The sequence below is a fragment of the Centruroides vittatus genome, unplaced genomic scaffold (genome assembly GCF_030686945.1).
Source record: "Centruroides vittatus isolate TY-2023 unplaced genomic scaffold, ASM3068694v2 contig_250, whole genome shotgun sequence".
In the NCBI taxonomy this organism is placed as follows: Eukaryota; Metazoa; Arthropoda; class Arachnida; order Scorpiones; family Buthidae; genus Centruroides; species Centruroides vittatus.
Genome location: NW_027121584.1, coordinates 1345415 through 1364180, shown reverse-complemented (window position 1 = coordinate 1364180; position 18766 = coordinate 1345415). Strand labels below are relative to the sequence as shown.

General features: G+C 30.4%; 1 protein-coding gene across 4 annotated transcripts in view; it reads left to right on the top strand.

Annotated features, from left to right (window-relative positions):
- The window catches only part of LOC136971413 (fragile X messenger ribonucleoprotein 1 homolog A-like), a 100722-nt gene that overhangs the window by 22010 nt on the left and 59946 nt on the right, over positions 1–18766 (top strand). For all 4 annotated transcript variants that reach the window (XM_067265874.1, XM_067265873.1, XM_067265875.1 and 1 more), the window contains exon 2: positions 6141–6193. In XM_067265874.1, the coding sequence (XP_067121975.1) occupies positions 6141–6193 (53 nt within the window). The remainder of the gene's footprint in view (positions 1–6140; positions 6194–18766) is intronic.

The following is an 18766-nucleotide window of genomic DNA, read 5'->3' as shown; positions in this document are numbered from 1 at the left end:
AATATGTTTAAATTCATATGATGCTTCTAAAGAATTGTTTTGAGAATTTAAGAAAAGGAATGTTCAGTGTAATGTAAAGACTAGATGAAGTCTAAAAATTTAAGAGAGAAATTGAAAATATAAGTCATGTTAATGCAAACTGTAGTATGACTTTCTAAAGAAAGGGAAATCAGATGAAAATTACAAGTTTTTTAAGAATAAGTAAGCTATACTTATTATTTGTGACTGACTTTGAAATAAAATGAATGAAAAATTTCTTTATGATGTTTTTTTATTTTCTAATCAGGATTTTTTCAATCTGCTATTTATCTTTATAATGTATTTTACCTTTCTATATTGTGGTAATTTTGCAGTGTGTGATTGAAATACAAAATCTTATCTCCTTCTAGTCAGTCAGTTTTAGAATTTTGCTTTTAGAATTTTGGAGAAAACTTTCTCATACTTCAGCAAAATTATTCTGTAGATATTGCTGATACTGATGCATTATTTCGTATACATATAGGCTATTGTATGTATGTATAACTGTGAAGTTTCAAATACATATTTTTTTTTACCACTTTGTTATCGTATTTTACGGACTATAAGATGCACTTTTTTCTTCGAAAAATTGTCTCCAAAATTCAGGTGCGTCTTATAGTCCATAGCATCTTATAGGTATTTTTTTAAAAATTGCTTAAAAATTAAGGTGCGTCTTATAGTCTGTAGTGTCTTATAGTCCATAAAATACGGTATGTGTTTTGACTAATAAAAATCAAACTGGATGTTTTTAATTAATAATATGTGATTGCATCAGCATTCCAGAAACTAAATTGAAATTGTTTGTAATTTACTTTATAAAAATGATATTAATGCATTTATGAATTATATATTAGTATGTAATTAATATCTGTATTATGTAATTCTTTATATTATTATTTAATATTGAATTAATGGTTATATTATCAATATAATTACTGAATTTAATGAGAGAAATTGGTATAAGTATTTACCTTTTAATTTAAATTATATAACACTTACATAATTAATTATCCAAGTTGCAGTCTGATAAATCCAGCTTTATCTTAAATCATTAGAATAATTCAGGTTAGGTTGATAATATATTTGTAAAAAATTGTTAGGAAATATTTCTCTTGATATAATACAACCCCTGGTCAAAAGTATGGAATACTAGAAATTCCCCTGCCAAGCATGACAGACTACTTTCTATGAGATTGAAAGTAGAGATTGAAGAATTGAGAAAAGAAAGAAATTCAAAAAGAGTAGCTAATGTTTCTGCAAATTAACCCTGCTATACTAGTATTCTATATTTTTGTCTCTACTCTTGATTAGTAAATGAATTATACTTTTTTAATAATGCATAAAACTAATTTCATTTTAGCACATTTTTATGCAAATATATCTTCTCAAAATTTGCATAAACAGTCAACAAAACAAACATTAAATATCTTTAAAAACTTATCTTTGAAATGTGATGCAGCAATTTATAACGTTATTCCATACTTTTTTTTATCAGGGGTTGTATAATCACAAAAGAATGATTTGAGATAAATATACTTGAGATTTGACGAGATCAAAAGATTTATAAAAAAAAAATTGATTAATGTCACAGTTATTTCTGAGAGAATTTGATGCCCACAGGCTGTTTCTATTAAAAATCATAAATGTATTTTTTTAGAATTAGATGTCACTATATTAGATTTCTGTGCATTGTTGTTGTTCTCTAGGATATAACTTATTTTGTATTTCATATATAGCCTATATATTAAGAGAGTTGTTCCTAGGAACAAAATATCCTAATAAACAAATCTGATAATGGAGAAATATGAATGATCAACAATTATAACTTTTTGAATTTATTTTGTCCTATATTAAGAGAAAATTTATTACACAGTAGAATCTGTTTATTATAATAACTTTGGGATTTATGCATAATGATAACAATAACCACTGATAATGTTAAGTAATATAATTAAACAAGTAAAACGGCAAAGCCATATTTGGGACGAGACTATGTCTTGGAGATTCACTACTAAGTGGGATCACTTTGATGCTCAAGGCGGATCTCATTCTCATTCTCCAATCTTCTTTTGTATCACTGGTTTTGAGCACAATTGTTCAAACTTCACCGCCCACGACCACAAGGTCATCCACGATGCATTTTTGGTGAAATTAACCTATCCAATGTAGAAATTTCTTTCCGTTGCATGTCTGCCTAGGTTGAATTTTTGTCAATGCCTAACAAAAATTTCCTGTTTTTGAAAAAAATAATTGTGGCTATTGTATCGTCCAAAATTAACTTTTATTTTGCACAAACAATACTGGGTTGCATCCTACCTTGTCTGTTGACCTCGACCACGTGTTCTGCATCTTTTGTTCTGCTGGTAAAAATTAACTGAGAAACTGATAATTTACTTAATTTGGATCAGCTATGCAATATTTACAATAGTGTCAAGATATAATACAAATCCAAGATCAGCAAGGTTGTTGACTCGAAAGGTTAACTAACATTAAGTAAAAAGATGTCTCTTCTCGTTGGAGTTTGGGAACAAAGTGAGGTCAGAGGTAGAAGGTCACACGGTGACCTTCTCCCTCTGACCTCACCTTCTCCCTCTGACCTACACGTCAAATTTTTATTGGTCCCACGATTTTACTAAACTAGATAATGTTAAAAATCCCACTTGTAACAACCTAAAACCATTTTAACATTATATATGAAGCACTCCCAAATTTACAAAATTAAATTACAAATTTTATTTAACATAGAAGATACTACTTGTTCAGTCCTAAGGTCAGAGTTCACTTAGAATGACTGTGGATGTAGTGTGTAGAATGACTCTCCCCACCTGACTTCAGTGGAGTTTTTGTAGGGAGAGCTATAAAAAAAGGGACACTTACTTGTTTTTAGTATTAATAATTGTCTAAAAACATTGAGTATAATTTTGAATACTGTTTCATATTAATACATAGTAAAAAAATTATTATAAATGATTTTGATGTTAAAAGGTTATGTTAAAACCGGGGCTGTGGAGTTGGAGTTGGGAGGAATTTCTGGCCAGAGGAGTTAGTCGGAAAAAATGTCAACTCCGACTCCCGCATTTTAAATTTACTTTAGTTTTTTTTATTTAAATGAAAGAAAATTTATTATATATTTATTAATTTTTAAAAATCTTTTTATATTTTGTTATAATTCATTTATTTTAAATATAAAATTCATCAATTTAATTTATTAAATATGTAGTGTTCTTTGTAGTGTTTGTGTTTAGTAATTAAATTATTTTGACCTGATTGAATTTAAATATTTTTGAATCATTCTTTTATTATCCCTGCTCTAAATAAATACTCTATTTTTCTGAATGAGCCAGACTAATTGATCAGAGTTCGTATTTTTCTTTTCTGAACAAGGGGCTGAAGTAGCTAGATTGCACACTTTTTAGTTGGACTAACTTTTCTGGAAGGGTAAAATTGAAATGCAAATGCTGTCGAATATATGTAGATGTAGAATTTTATCGCACCCTTACTCCCCTTATTAAATATTTGTTAAAAATTAATTTTTTTATACAAATAAATATTAATGTAAGTTAAATATTAAAAATACTAACTACAAGGGCAGTTTTTTCAAGCTCCGATGGTCCATAAAACAAAGACAAGTGTAAATAACAAAATAAATTTATTCCCAAAAGTTAGATACAAACATGGTTACTTTTTGACATAATCACTGTGAGGATTGAGGCATTTGTCATATCTGTGGACAAGCTTTTCCATCCCCGTCATCGAATGTTGCTGCCAGTAAATTGAGATGGCCTTAACAACATTGTTTTGAAGATCGTCATTAGTTCATTCAGCTAGCAAGGCAGTCTCAAATGTCTGCCTTGCTAGCTGTTTTCAGTTCAGGAAAGAGATGGAAGTCTTCACACATTAAAAAGTTTTAAGCTGGGTGGAAGTCTGAAAAGTGGAAGTCTTCACCACCTTTAAACATTCAACATATAGCCCTGATTTAGTGCCGAGCAACTTCCACCTCTTTCCTGAACAGGAAAAGTGGCTAGGAGGGCAGAGGTTCAAGACTAATCACAATCTTCAAAAAAACGTTAGGGCCCATCTCGAGTCATTGGTGGCAACATTCTATGACAAGGATGGCAAAGCTTGTGCACAGATATAAATTTCTCAATCTTCATGGTGATTATGTCGAAAAGTAACCATGTCTGTACCTAACTTTTGGTAATAAATTCATTTTGTTATTTAAACTTGTCTTTTTTTTTAATGGACCATCAGAGCTTGGGAAAAAAAAGCCTACGTATAGAAGTATTTGGGTAAATGCCCGGGGGCTCCTTTTAGAGTTTAGAGTAGGGTACCCCTCTATGAGCGCCTCTGCCCAATAAAATGACTTGGTATTTAATTTTGCCGGAGTCAGAGTCGGCCTACTAAAGTTATCAGGAGTTGGAGTCGAGTGTTTTTTTATGAACTCTGCAGCCCTGGTTAAAACAGTTCAAGTTAATATAATTTTTTGGGATATATTAATGTTATAATTATTATTAACTTACATGTTTTAGGAAATGTTAATTCTGGCAATATTAAATAATTGATTACTATATCTATGATTATAATAAGCAGTTTCTATTGTATTTTTATTTTAGTTCATTTTACTGTAATTTTTGTATCTTTATATTTTCATTCTTATAACAATATACTGTAATTTGCTGATTGTGAGAAAATAATTTGTTTTAATTTTGTTAAGAGTATATTTGTAAAATGTAAGAGATCTGTATTAAAAAACAGAATTATGACTTAAAAGTTGATCTTATAATTCTGTCCAATTCATATAGCGTCTTAGATACTAGAGTATCAGTGATAAAAAAAAATTGGATAATTTAAAATTTCTTTTCAGATGATTAAAAAAGTAGAAACAAGAATGAAAAGTTACTATTTAGAATTATGAATTACTTCAACTTTGAAACCATCTCAGAATAAGTTGAATATGATCTGTCACAATATGAAACATTTTGTAGATCAGTCAATAAAAAGAATTACTAAAATCATCATATTTTATTAAAATTTAATGTTTTTAATATATTTCTTTTCTTCCAAGAAAAGGATTATCAGAGTTAAGGAAGAGAATTACATTACATAAAAAAATAATACACAAGATGACATGCCAGTTTTATAAATTGCTTATCATTTGTTTATACTTTTCAAAATTTACTCCTGAATAAAACAGTTGCTGACAATAGTGAAATTTGAAAAATGATACATCCCAAAATTGTATGAATGTAACATCTTGTATAGCCTTAAAAAAGAATAGTAAAGTTTATTATTTACAGTTTTTCTTTAAATATAAATAAATATAAAATAATAAAAAAACTCTAAAATATTTCATTTTTCAATAGTTAGTCCAATATGAATTAATAAACTTTTTATAAGATATTTACTCTAATATTAGGTTTCACTTCACTTTTCAATATAGTTTTTGATAATAGTACATAATTTGATATATATAAAAACCTTGGAACAAATTCAAAATAGTTAAAAGAATTAAATTTGCAAGTGATTCTTTGTGAAATTTTGGCACCAACTTCTTAAATCCTCAGCTAGAAATAACCTTAAATATTTTCCTTAAAAGTTAAATAATTGTTTAAATATAAACTGAAAGAAACACTAATTTACCAAATAAAAGAAATATCAAAATAATGCACAAAATATAATAATCATACAGGAATATTTACCTAATAATAGTTAATTTGTAAAATACTTCCAATTTTGCTTTTGCTTATTTAACAATAATCATTATAACAGTTGACTGTTATAATGATTATAATAATAGGCAAGAAATTTTGAAACAAAATCTTAAATTTCATGTAACAATCATGCATATCATTTTTATATATTTTCTATTGACGTTATTATTTTAAAATTCAAAAATTCTAAGAAATTTTATAACCACATTTTTCTAAAACAAATGTATTTGAAAAGAATGCTAATAATATAAAGCAGTTTTTAAAATGTTTCATTTATAATTTGCTTCACAAGTTTATACATATTTTTCGTCATTAAAATTTTAGTGAATTTGAAGAAATAATAAATATCCTCATAGACTAAAGTATATTGTTAATAAATTTTTTATTTAAAATTATTATTATTGTTTTCAGGCATACGTGACTGATGTACATGAGGAAGAAGTCACCGTAGCATTTGAAAATGAGTGAGTAAATAAAATGATTGAATTAATAAATTTGTTTAAAGTATGAAATTTATTAGTGATGCATACTATACATAAACAGTTTGTTATATAAAAAAATTAATGATATAAAACATATAATATATTAGATAAATAAAAATAAATAAATAGAATATTTAAATACTTTTTATTCATTTATTTTAACTCTTTCCCTGAAAATACTGTTTGTATTTTAGTTGCTTTTGAAATTTGTCCACAAAATACAGTTTTATGTGATATAATTTTATAATGAGATGTCATCTAACATTCCATATTATTATTAAAATCTTTAATTGTAGATAAAATTTTTATAATACTTTTTCTTTACACACACAGCCTTATATTAGTTTTGTTGACCTTGAAATAATTTATTTTCAGTACTTTTGTAATTAAAACAGTGCAAGGGACTTTTGATATACTGTGTGCATGAGTGCACACAGTATATCAAAGTTAGTTACTTTTCAAAAAAAATACTGAAAGAAAAAAATTACTTTCTATCAGGTATTATAACAAATTAATTTTAATATTGTTGATGCTGCCATTTGATTTATAGAGATATCAAATGTCTGTTTGTCTGTTATGTTTTTCAAGTTATATTTTGTTTAATTCTTTTTAAGATAAAAAAATTTAATTTATTTTTATTTATGTTTACTGCTGATATGTTTAATATACTATATGATATTTATTTGCATTTATGATGCAAATAATCATATAGCAAAGAAATAGTTTACAAAAGCAATATACAATATAATCTTGCTACATAACAACAGATTTCTTGGAATAGCAGATTTTTTTTCTAGTTCCCATCTGTTGTTTTTTTTAACAGTTATTGATACAGTAGACCCCCCCTATAACACGGGTTCATATAAGACAGATTTGTATATCACAGAGGAAAAATTGTGATTGTGTTTGTATAACACACTAAAAGAGGCTTGTATAACAGGCTTGTAAAAGAATGAGACAGATTGTCGTGGCCGATTCATGTCTCGACAGGATTGGTTGAATCTGGACCAATAGTGGATGAGCAGCAGACTTACTTGAGAGCTACCAGCATAGTGAGGACATTGATTGGATGACTGCAATCCAGCGGCACGCATATACACAGACAGTTTAGGTGGGAAAGTTGAATTTTCTTGTGGAAAAAAACCATTTATTACTCAATGGCCATAAAAATTGTTGTCATGTAGTGCCTTAAGCCTGATTACTAAAGAAAGTTATTTTAAATATAACAAGTAAGTTAATCGCTTCGGGCTGTGAACGGCTCATGTATTTGTAAAATCTAAGTGACTCGTACAACATGGATTCATATAACACGGAACATATCTACCATGTTATAGGGGGGGTCTACTGTATTTGGGTGTTCCAGGAAATTTGTAGAGTTTGAAGATGCATTTGTTATATCTGTGATATGTACAGTACAATTGAAGAATTGAATGAAGAGAGTCAGCAGGCTGATACAGTTGAGGAGGAACATCTAGTAAACATTCTGATGCTGGTCCAAGTGTAGTGCTGAAATTTAATGAAGCCATTGAGTCTTTCCAAGCCATGAAGATCTTCCCAGTGAATTTCACCATAAAGGAACAGGCTACTCAGTACATGACATTGCTAATATCGAGTGATTGTTATATTCAAAAGGTAGAAAAGCAGCATCAAAATAAACCAAGATGGATAAGTTTTTTAAAACAATTTGTGAAGTCAAGTTCTAATGAGCATACATAATTTGCCTCTTTTTGTGTATAATGGTATATGCAGTTTGTCAGCTTCGTCATACACATGTATGGCATAATATATGATCTTGTAACATACATGTTTCTATAGAATAACAAATAGAGATCTTGAGAGACTGAATAATTTTGAGCACAGATATTTTTCATTTACAGGGAGTTAAAAAATGGAAATTTTTTTGAATAATGAATATTTTCCTGGATTTGCAGGGAACTGTTGTTTGCAATATAACAGATTCTTGGAACAATGGCTGATTTTTGTTGGCCCTAGCAATCTGTTAAAATGAGATTATACTATATTTGTTAACTTTCTGTTTCTTATAAATAATTTAAATAAAATTTAAAAAAATTATATTATGCTTGTTTAAATTCAGTTATCTATTTATTTATGGTCTTGTCAATTTTTAAAAAAATGTTCATTTGAGTAAGAAAAAAGAAAAAACTAAAATTCAGTAAAAATTTCAGATATTAAAAAATTGAATATACAGAATTTAAAGATTTTTAGCCTGTTCCAGCTACAATTTGTATTTATCTAATGTTTTTGACTAACTTTACATTACTACTAAACATTAGATAAATACAAATTGTAGCTGGAACAGGCTAGAAATTTTTAAATATACACTTTACTCCAGTTTAAGAAGACTATTATATAGAGTTAAACTATCTGAATAAGCAATCATTGCTAGTTATAAAAATGAAGAATGTCACATTTTTTTCTTTGTCAATGTTATGGTGTTATCCAAGAAACTAGAAAGGAATTCTTTAAATATCATCAATAATTTTAAGCTTTATAAAATAGAATAAAAATGTTAGGATTAGAACTTGTTTTTTGGATTATATAATAAAAACTTTAAAACATTCTGTAAAAGAAGAAAGAATTGGTGTAAAAAATATATTTATAATATTGAAAAAGTTATAACAAAAAGTGCTATATAATTACATCTTTCTATTATGTGCATTATAGCTATAAAACATGCTTTTAATATCAGACTTGTTACACTGAGACAAGGAAACACATAGATCAAAGGAAATTAAACTTTATCATTTGTATGCATATACTTTATTATAGTATGCATTTCAGAGAAAGTTCCTCATCAGCCATTACATACAGTAAATGACAGAAGATTTAAAATCTATAAGTAATAATTAGCATTATAATTTACTATAAAAGATGTTTTTTTTTTTTACTACAATGAAAACAAAACCAAACTTACCTTCTCTGTAAAACTTCATACATCAGAGTCAGCTATACATTATTTATCACTTTTTTAAAAATTAATATACTGTAGAGCGTCATTTATCCGAATCAATTGGGGACTGGGGTTGTTCGGATAACCGATTATGTACAAAAAATATATTAACCTATCCCATGTTGAAATTTTTCTCCATTGCTTGTTGCTTCACATTGAATTTTTGTCAATTTTAAGCCTAACGAAAATTTTTATAATAATAATCGTGGCTATTTTAAGTGTGATGATGTCATGATATACATTTGAAGTTTTGAATTATTGTTTGCTTGATATCATTCCTTTCAATAATCTTGGATTGTGATTAGAAGTTTTTCTAAATTGCCTCATATAATTTATTTAGAAATATAGGCATTTTTCACTTAATGATAGTTCTGTTCTTATAATTAGGTTGTTAAGCAAATTGGTTGATAAATGAGGAGCTTAATTATTTTGTTGATTTTAGATAAAGAAAAGGTCTAAAGGAAACTCTAGCTTAATAGCTTTGCTTTAATTTGCATCTCTTTCATATTACAGAACATAAAAATACAATCGACAAAAGTTATTAAAATGTTGTGCCAACAAATTAAAGTTCATTCATTTAAGGTAATTTAGATTAACACTTTAGTCTTGAATCCTTCAAAGGGTGGTAATGGTTTCAGGTTATCAGTGTCATCATTGGAGTTATCAGCAAGGTTATTGGGAGCAGTAGAGTGCTCAGGTAAAGGAGATGACTGCAAAGAAATGGAAGCACTTAAAGAGGTAGGAGTCCCGGGTGTAGCTTTTGAGAAGAATCTTGTTAGTGTGATCTGCTTTGTAAGTTTCCATTTTTCTTCATAAATTTTACAGTAGTAACATAAAGGTTTATTCATTTTCTGTTCCACTTTTGTGAACCATTTAACAACATTTGGATTGATACCCTTTAGTTCTAATGTAACTGCATTCAATTTTGAGAACACACCAGCTAACCCCTTTATATTGAACTTCTTTTGTACTACTACTATTCTTTCCTTTTCCAAGAGTATTGCTATGCTTCCAACTAGGTTGCCCTTCCTTTGATTCTTGGCACTTCCTCTAGGTGAAGTCATGTTCTTTCTTTTTGCTGTCATCTTGTATTATGGGGTGCACAATAATGTAGAAACTTATAAATGAAATATGTAGTCTGGTAGATTGCAAGCGCTTTGTGTAGTAAATACTGACCGATTGCAGGAACTGAGAGTAATACTGCAAAATGGGATTTCCTGCACCGGAGAGCTTGTTGTAAGTCTGAGCAGTCAGTAAACAGGTAGGTTGTGAGGAGTGGCTGTATTATAACATTATGATTCATTTATTTTGAATAACAAATATTATGCCAAAAAACAAAATTGTTAAATTTATTGATGATTAATGGAACTTAAATGTTGACACAATTTTCCCATAGTCAAAATTCCTGAATAGTTAAATAACTTAGTCCAAATTTAACATATTTTCAGTATTTGGCATTTAAATGTTTTGTGAATTATCTAAATGTAAGGTCAATATAACACTGTGAATATAATATCTTCCGCAATATATAGTATATAGCATATAATTTAATGATATACTGTATATAATTAAATCATGTAATAATAAAAATCTGGTTATAATTTATGTATATATTTTAAAATTAACTGAAAAGAATATAATTAAAATTAATTACATACAAACAGGGAAAGAGTTAAATTTTTCTAAATAATTATATTATTCTATATTAATTATTCAAATAATGTTTTTGTCTGTTTAAGTTAGAAATTCATTATTATTTATTTATTTTTTAATCACAAAATAGTAATTTTACTAACCTTTTTGAGCTATTTGTTAAAGATTGTTTCATATATCTTGGCCAGGCAGTGTGCAATACTTTGATTGGGACTTTGGAAGTTTACACTTTCCTGTCTGTATACATAACAAGGGAAAGTATTGGAATTGTGTCAAATATGACCATTTGTTGCAAATCCACAATTTGAAACCTCCTGAACCCCAAAATAGTATAAAAAAAACAAAAAGGCAAAAAAAGTGGTGGTGTGTATTTCATTTAATATCTCAGGATGGGATAAAGATTAAGAAACAAAATTTGGCACAGTAGCTTGTGTATAAGGGGCATTGATACTATTAAGTTTTGGTGGTAAAAGGTCAAGTGGATGGAGAGAGAGAGAGGGTGGTTGTGTCATATTCTAAGTGGGGTTGTACTTAATGAAGATGTTACGCTTGTTATCATTTACAATTTTTTTTAATATAAAACCCATCTCTACTCTCAAAATTAAGCATTTAGACATTTTATAATATTTAAAAATATAAAAAGTTTTTATAACAAAATCTCATACCAGATGGTGTCTCTCACAATTTTATTTATTATGATTAATAATATAAAAGTTATTTTTAAATAAAATCTCATAACAGCTGGAAAAGTTATGCAACTCATCACTAGATTTTTTAAAATCCAAGATTCCTGTTTTCGTAAAGCAGGTGACTGTGTCATAGATTTGGCAAACAATCTGTACCCTTCACTAAGTAGATAAGTGTTGTCCCAGCTATGGTGTATTGTAAAAATACGTCTGGCCAAATTCATGAAACAAGCTGTATATGAATTGCAAAATTTGATTTTTTTAAATAAAAACTCACATAACAAAACAAAAAACTAACTCTAGTTACTTTGAATAGAAATTTAGGTTAAAACGCATGAATAGTTTTTATCACTTATGTCCAGTTTTAATTTTTTCAATTATTGGTGGTAATAATAAATATAATAAAAATTAAGAAAAGATAAGGATTTAAAATTTTTCATTTAAAGACAAAATAGCTAAAATGAAAGTTTTAGGTATTTGATACAATATACAAGAGTACACAATGCAGTATACATAAAGATTATAGAAATTGTGTATGTATTGTGTAAAGTTTCGTATATACATATATAATTTTTATCACTTTATATACATAAGTTTATATATTTCCTAAAAGTAACTAACATAGCAACAAAATTATCAAATTTTATTTTTAGTCATTTTAGAAATTTTTTAAATTAATTAGCACGTTGATTGCCACATGACTTTTCAGAATTCCAGTGTAAAATGCCAACTTAATTTAATTATATTATATTATTAAAAACTCTAATTAGAGTACATTGTAATAATCAAAAAGCATATAGAATGTGTTTTTTTTTTTTTTTTTTAAAGATTTTTACAAATTATCTCGTAGTTGGCTTATGTAACAGAAAGCTCTTCGCTAAAGCCAAACTATGAGTTAATTTGTGCACAGACACGATTCGTCCTGTCACTTTGCTACAGCCAATCAGACCTGTCTAAATTCATTAGTAATAAATCAGATATAGAGTTGAGCACATCACATTTATGTCTTTTTTGAGTGTGTTATTTTTTTACTTATTTTTATAATAAATTATAAATACCCCAATATGGATAAGAAAAGATCACTGACTAGAATGTTTGATGAAACAGAATATAATTCAAGATTACAATCATGGAATGTCTGGCATTGACCGATCAGATCAAATGCTATTGTACTACACAGCTTTAAGAAAGACTATTAGATGGCCCAAAAAGGTTGTGTATATATATATCTATATATATATATATATATATATTATATATATATGTTATAATATGTAATGCAATGTGCACAAACTCTTTCAGAAAGCAACTTCTTATATAATAAAACTTATAAAGTTTAGAGAAGCATTCGTCGAAGCGTTGATTGGAGAAGATATTCAACCAGTTTTTAAAAAAATTAGATTGCAAGAGCTTCACTATTTATGGAGTATCCTACCTACCGAAAAAAAACAGCCTCCGACAAAGCCATGTCGAATTTGCACCAAAGCTAAAAAATGCTGAGAAACACATTATTTCTGTCCAATCTGTCCAGAGAAGCCAGCCCTTTGCGTGGAAGATTATTTCAGAAATTATCACAAACAATAAAAATATCGTTTTGCTTTTGATTTTGAATGAACTTTTTATGATTATATTTTCTGTTAATTTATTAATAAATGTTCTGTTCATGTAAGCCAAACTTGATTTTTTGTTCTTGCCTCTGAGGCTATCTATTCATATTTACACCGATATACTACGAATTACATCGTAGCTGCACAAATATGGCAAGAAACAAACTACATTATAACGCGTAGGTGACGTCCTAGGCAGTAACGAAAATACGATCATCTCGTAGTTGGCAGTCAACGTGTTAAATAACATTTTAATGATTATTTTTATTATAAGGCATTAATAAATTAGGATGACCCTAAACTAAATTCTTTAAATAAAATTATTAAATGCTCAACAAAATTGCTGTAAATCTTATAATATTATATTAAAATATTTTAAAATTTGCAAAAGAGAAGTAAAAAAATTTTTAAAAATACATTTATTCAGTTTTTATTGTTAATTGTATCTTGTAATTGATCAAATAACTTTGATTTAGTTATAAGAGTTTTAAAGGTATAAGTAGAAAAGTGATTTCTCTAAATACAAGATAAAAATATTCAATGATGGTTTTAAATTTATTGTTTGCAAATTAAAAAAACAAAGGCAAGTGCAAATTTTTTTAACAATTAGTTATTTAAAAATGGATATAAAAATATACTTTCTGTAAGTATTTTTCAAACTTTGTCGCAGTTAAGAGGAATATTACTGATTGAATATATTAACATTCATATAATATAGAAGTTGCTATGGCTGAGAGTTGAATGTGATTTTGTGAAAAATGTCCATCATTGAATTTTTATTGGCATTCACTAATGATTGTAGTATGATTGAAGATAAGTTCAATTATAACTGAACTCGCAATCAATCAGTAAAAACTAACACAGATTGTTTTGATTTTAGATTTTAATTAATAGGATAGTTTTTAGTGTCTTTATTTGGTTGTTCCTGTCATCATATTCTAAAAGCAATTCTTAAAATTCTGTCTTATATAGAATTTTTTAATAATAAATATTTATAATTTTCAAGAACCATATTTTTATACATTTTACAAACTTTAATTTCAATTTTATTAAATATCATTGCCAATTATTTCTTTCATGCTGGTGTGCAACATTAGAAAATATTTAATGTCAAATTGCTTATTTATATATTTAAAAGCACAGAAAATCACTTAGTCTACACACTTTGCATTGGTCAAATTCAGCAAATGAAATCTCAGATTAAACCTCGTGATCTCTAGAAAGCTATAAAAATTTGGATATACAAGAAATCAATCAGCACAATGCTACTGGTATATATTTAAATAAAAAATCAGCAGTTACCATTAAACCAGCAATAATTGTCATCTAAACAAAAGTTTTATACAGGAAATCCTCATTAATTTGAACTTGGATAGTTTGAAATCTCATTAGTTTGTAATTGTACTTTTCTCCCAGCTGGGGATATGGAGATTTACATGTTAAGGAATTTGGTTAGTTTGAAATATGGCTACTTTGTAATTTGAAGTGAAAATTCTGTCTGAACTGTGATATGTGTATGTTAACTTGTTTGTTTAGGTAGAAGTGCCTTCATGCTATAAGACAAGCCTGGCCAACCCACGGCCCATCACGTTAAATTGTGTGGCCCTCTAAGCGATATTATATACCTATTAGAACTTTTGTTTCCCGTTATGTGTATACTAAAACAATTAAATAAATGAAAATTTGCATGTGTCATTGTTATAATGTGCAAGTATGAGTATGAACTCTTGGTATAACAATAAAATCTTATTCATTTTGTATTTGTTTTTTTTTTTAAAAGCATGTTTGCCTAAATTGTGGCCCACTGTAATGTTATGCGTGATCAAAGTGGCCCGCGAAACAATTGGTTGGCCAGGCCTGCTATAAGAGAACAATAGACCAAGAACAAGTCTAATCTGGTCAAGATGGCTTTGCTTTTACAGTAACACATTTTCAGGAGTTATCTTACCCATGGACTATCCTTTTTCCCTGTTCTCATAAAATATGGCTGAGTTTTGAGATTGCAAGATTGGGTTACAAGCAGTGCAACTTACTATTTTTTGGGCCACTTTGAAAATAATTTGGGCTACATTTTAAGGAATTCTGCTTTACTTTTTATAAAACTGATCTGGCAACTTTTGAGGTTCTCACCAGACATGTGTTGTTTACCCGCAGTTTATTTATATTATTATTATTATTAATAATTAGCAAACATAACATTCTGTATAAGTAGCCATATTCTGTTTGTTTAATAACTTACATCAGTGACATTGCATTTGGCATATTATACAGAAATATGTAAATCTCAGATAATTTGAAGTTGCAAATATTTCATTCCCAAATTTTGAACTAATGAAGATTTCTTGATGATCAAATTATTAGCAAATTTTGATAAGTTGTTTGACCAGTAGTACATTTGGTCTACTATCAGAATCTTGCATTATATGATAATTTGTATCTTAAAGTATCATAACATGTATATTTTATAGAAAATATAAAGCTTCAAATATATTTGTAATGTTTATACAGTATTTATAAAGCCACATATATTTTGTCACATTACTATTTGTTATGACATGGCTCATTTTGACAATATTAGTCATAAGCAAGATATTAAAAATGTTGAACTTATTACATGAAAATCAACAACTTTAGTGCCTTTGACCGGTGTGCTTCTCTCTTCTTTCTCTGTAAAACGCAAACGTTTTCGAACCTCGTTGGTTCTTCGTCAGGCGTAACGGAATTCTGTTCGACAAAATTTTAGAAAAAATTTGCATTCTGGAACGCTGTCGCGTGTAGCCGATGTCGTCATATTAGACTTGCGCGATGTGAGTATAGCGCTACGTCAGGGATCTGTTGAGAAAGGCTTCCCAAGCCGATGATAAGATGATCTCCTTTTTAAAATTGATGCAGTGCGTGTTACTGCGGGTGTTGAGTAAGATGTATATAGCTTCAAGCCATTTGAGGTGATCTTGTCGAAACGTGGGGTGAATGATTGCGGCACGGGTGAAAAGAGGCTCTATTTCTTGATCGGATGAATAGACTGCTAGGGCGGTGTTTTGTCTATGGTGTAATATGTCCGCTTTGTGCTCTTTGATCCTCGTCTGTATGTTGCGTTTGGTGGATCCGATGTAGATGGCTTCGCTGTTATCTCTGTGGTCGGCGATGGGTATAGAGTATATTCCCGGAAGTCTGTTTTTATCTGGAGCGTCTTTTCCGTTCCTAAGCCACTCGAAAATCGTTGGGCATCTCCTGAAAGCTAAGCGGATATCCTTTTTCTTCGCTATTTGGTAGTATATGGTCTTCAGTGCCGGATTGTAGGTGATCGGTATAAATTTAGGTGGGGAACCATTGGAAGGAGGGGTGTGGGTGGAAAGAAGCCGTAGTGCCTCAAAGTTGTTTTTGCGTGCAATGTTGTGATATCCGTGTTGTTTAGCTATATTCTTGATGTGCCGCATTTCCGAGTTGAAGGCAGCTTGTGAGGAGGAATGCGTGAGTGCCCTTTTGAGTAGCGCCTTGAAGGCTGCCATCTTGTACTGCGGAGGATCACAGGAGAATGCGGGTATATATAGAGGTTCGGTAGATGGTTTGTGATAGACTTGCGTATTGATGGAAGATTCTTCTACAGTGATGTAAATGTCCAAGAAGTGTGCTTGGGTATGGTGGGCTTGATCCAGTTCTAGTGTTAATCCATATGGGTTGTCGTTGAAGGTGTCCACTAAGGCTCTGATATTTGGGATGTCCTTCCATAATATAAGGATATCATCAATATACCGTTGGTAAAGGAGGATATGTGAGCGTTGAGAAGAAATGACTTCTGATTCCAGTTTTCTGACCACAAGCTCACAGAGGTCTCCTGCGACTGGGCTACCCATGGGTACACCCCGTTGTTGTTGGTACGTAATGCTGTTGAATTTAAAGAATGAGTTAAAGCAGATCAGGTGTGCCATTTCGAGGATGTCAGGTTGTAACGTGCTGTCTTGAGTGATATTCTTGATGTGCCGCATTTCCGAGTTGAAGGCAGCTTGTGAGGAGGAATGCGTGAGTGCCCTTTTGAGTAGCGCCTTGAAGGCTGCCATCTTGTACTGCGGAGGATCACAGGAGAATGCGGGTATATATAGAGGTTCGGTAGATGGTTTGTGATAGACTTGCGTATTGATGGAAGATTCTTCTACCGTGATGTAAAAGAATATCACTCAAGACAGCACGTTACAACCTGACATCCTCGAAATGGCACACCTGATCTGCTTTAACTCATTCTTTAAATTCAACAGCATTACGTACCAACAACAACGGGGTGTACCCATGGGTAGCCCAGTCGCAGGAGACCTCTGTGAGCTTGTGGTCAGAAAACTGGAATCAGAAGTCATTTCTTCTCAACGCTCACATATCCTCCTTTACCAACGGTATATTGATGATATCCTTATATTATGGAAGGACATCCCAAATATCAGAGCCTTAGTGGACACCTTCAACGACAACCCATATGGATTAACACTAGAACTGGATCAAGCCCACCATACCCAAGCACACTTCTTGGACATTTACATCACTGTAGAAGAATCTTCCATCAATACGCAAGTCTATCACAAACCATCTACCGAACCTCTATATATACCCGCATTCTCCTGTGATCCTCCGCAGTACAAGATGGCAGCCTTCAAGGCGCTACTCAAAAGGGCACTCACGCATTCCTCCTCACAAGCTGCCTTCAACTCGGAAATGCGGCACATCAAGAATATAGCTAAACAACACGGATATCACAACATTGCACGCAAAAACAACTTTGAGGCACTACGGCTTCTTTCCACCCACACCCCTCCTTCCAATGGTTCCCCACCTAAATTTATACCGATCACCTACAATCCGGCACTGAAGACCATATACTACCAAATAGCGAAGAAAAAGGATATCCGCTTAGCTTTCAGGAGATGCCCAACGATTTTCGAGTGGCTTAGGAACGGAAAAGACGCTCCAGATAAAAACAGACTTCCGGGAATATACTCTATACCCATCGCCGACCACAGAGATAACAGCGAAGCCATCTACATCGGATCCACCAAACGCAACATACAGACGAGGATCAAAGAGCACAAAGCGGACATATTACACCATAGACAAAACACCGCCCTAGCAGTCTATTCATCCGATCAAGAAATAGAGCCTCTTTTCACCCGTGCCGCAATCATTCACCCCACGTTTCGACAAGATCACCTCAAATGGCTTGAAGCTATATACATCTTACTCAACACCCGCAGTAACACGCACTGCATCAATTTTAAAAAGGAGATCATCTTATCATCGGCTTGGGAAGCCTTTCTCAACAGATCCCTGACGTAGCGCTATACTCACATCGCGCAAGTCTAATATGACGACATCGGCTACACGCGACAGCGTTCCAGAATGCAAATTTTTTCTAAAATTTTGTCGAACAGAATTCCGTTACGCCTGACGAAGAACCAACGAGGTTCGAAAACGTTTGCGTTTTACAGAGAAAGAAGAGAGAAGCACACCGGTCAAAGGCACTAAAGTTGTTGATTTTCATTTATTTTCACTCCGGTGTTGTTCCTTTATATATTTTGAACTTATTACATGTTTTATTTTAACATTAAAATTATTTTATTCTCATTAAAGTTTGATTAACTGTAAAACAATGGAG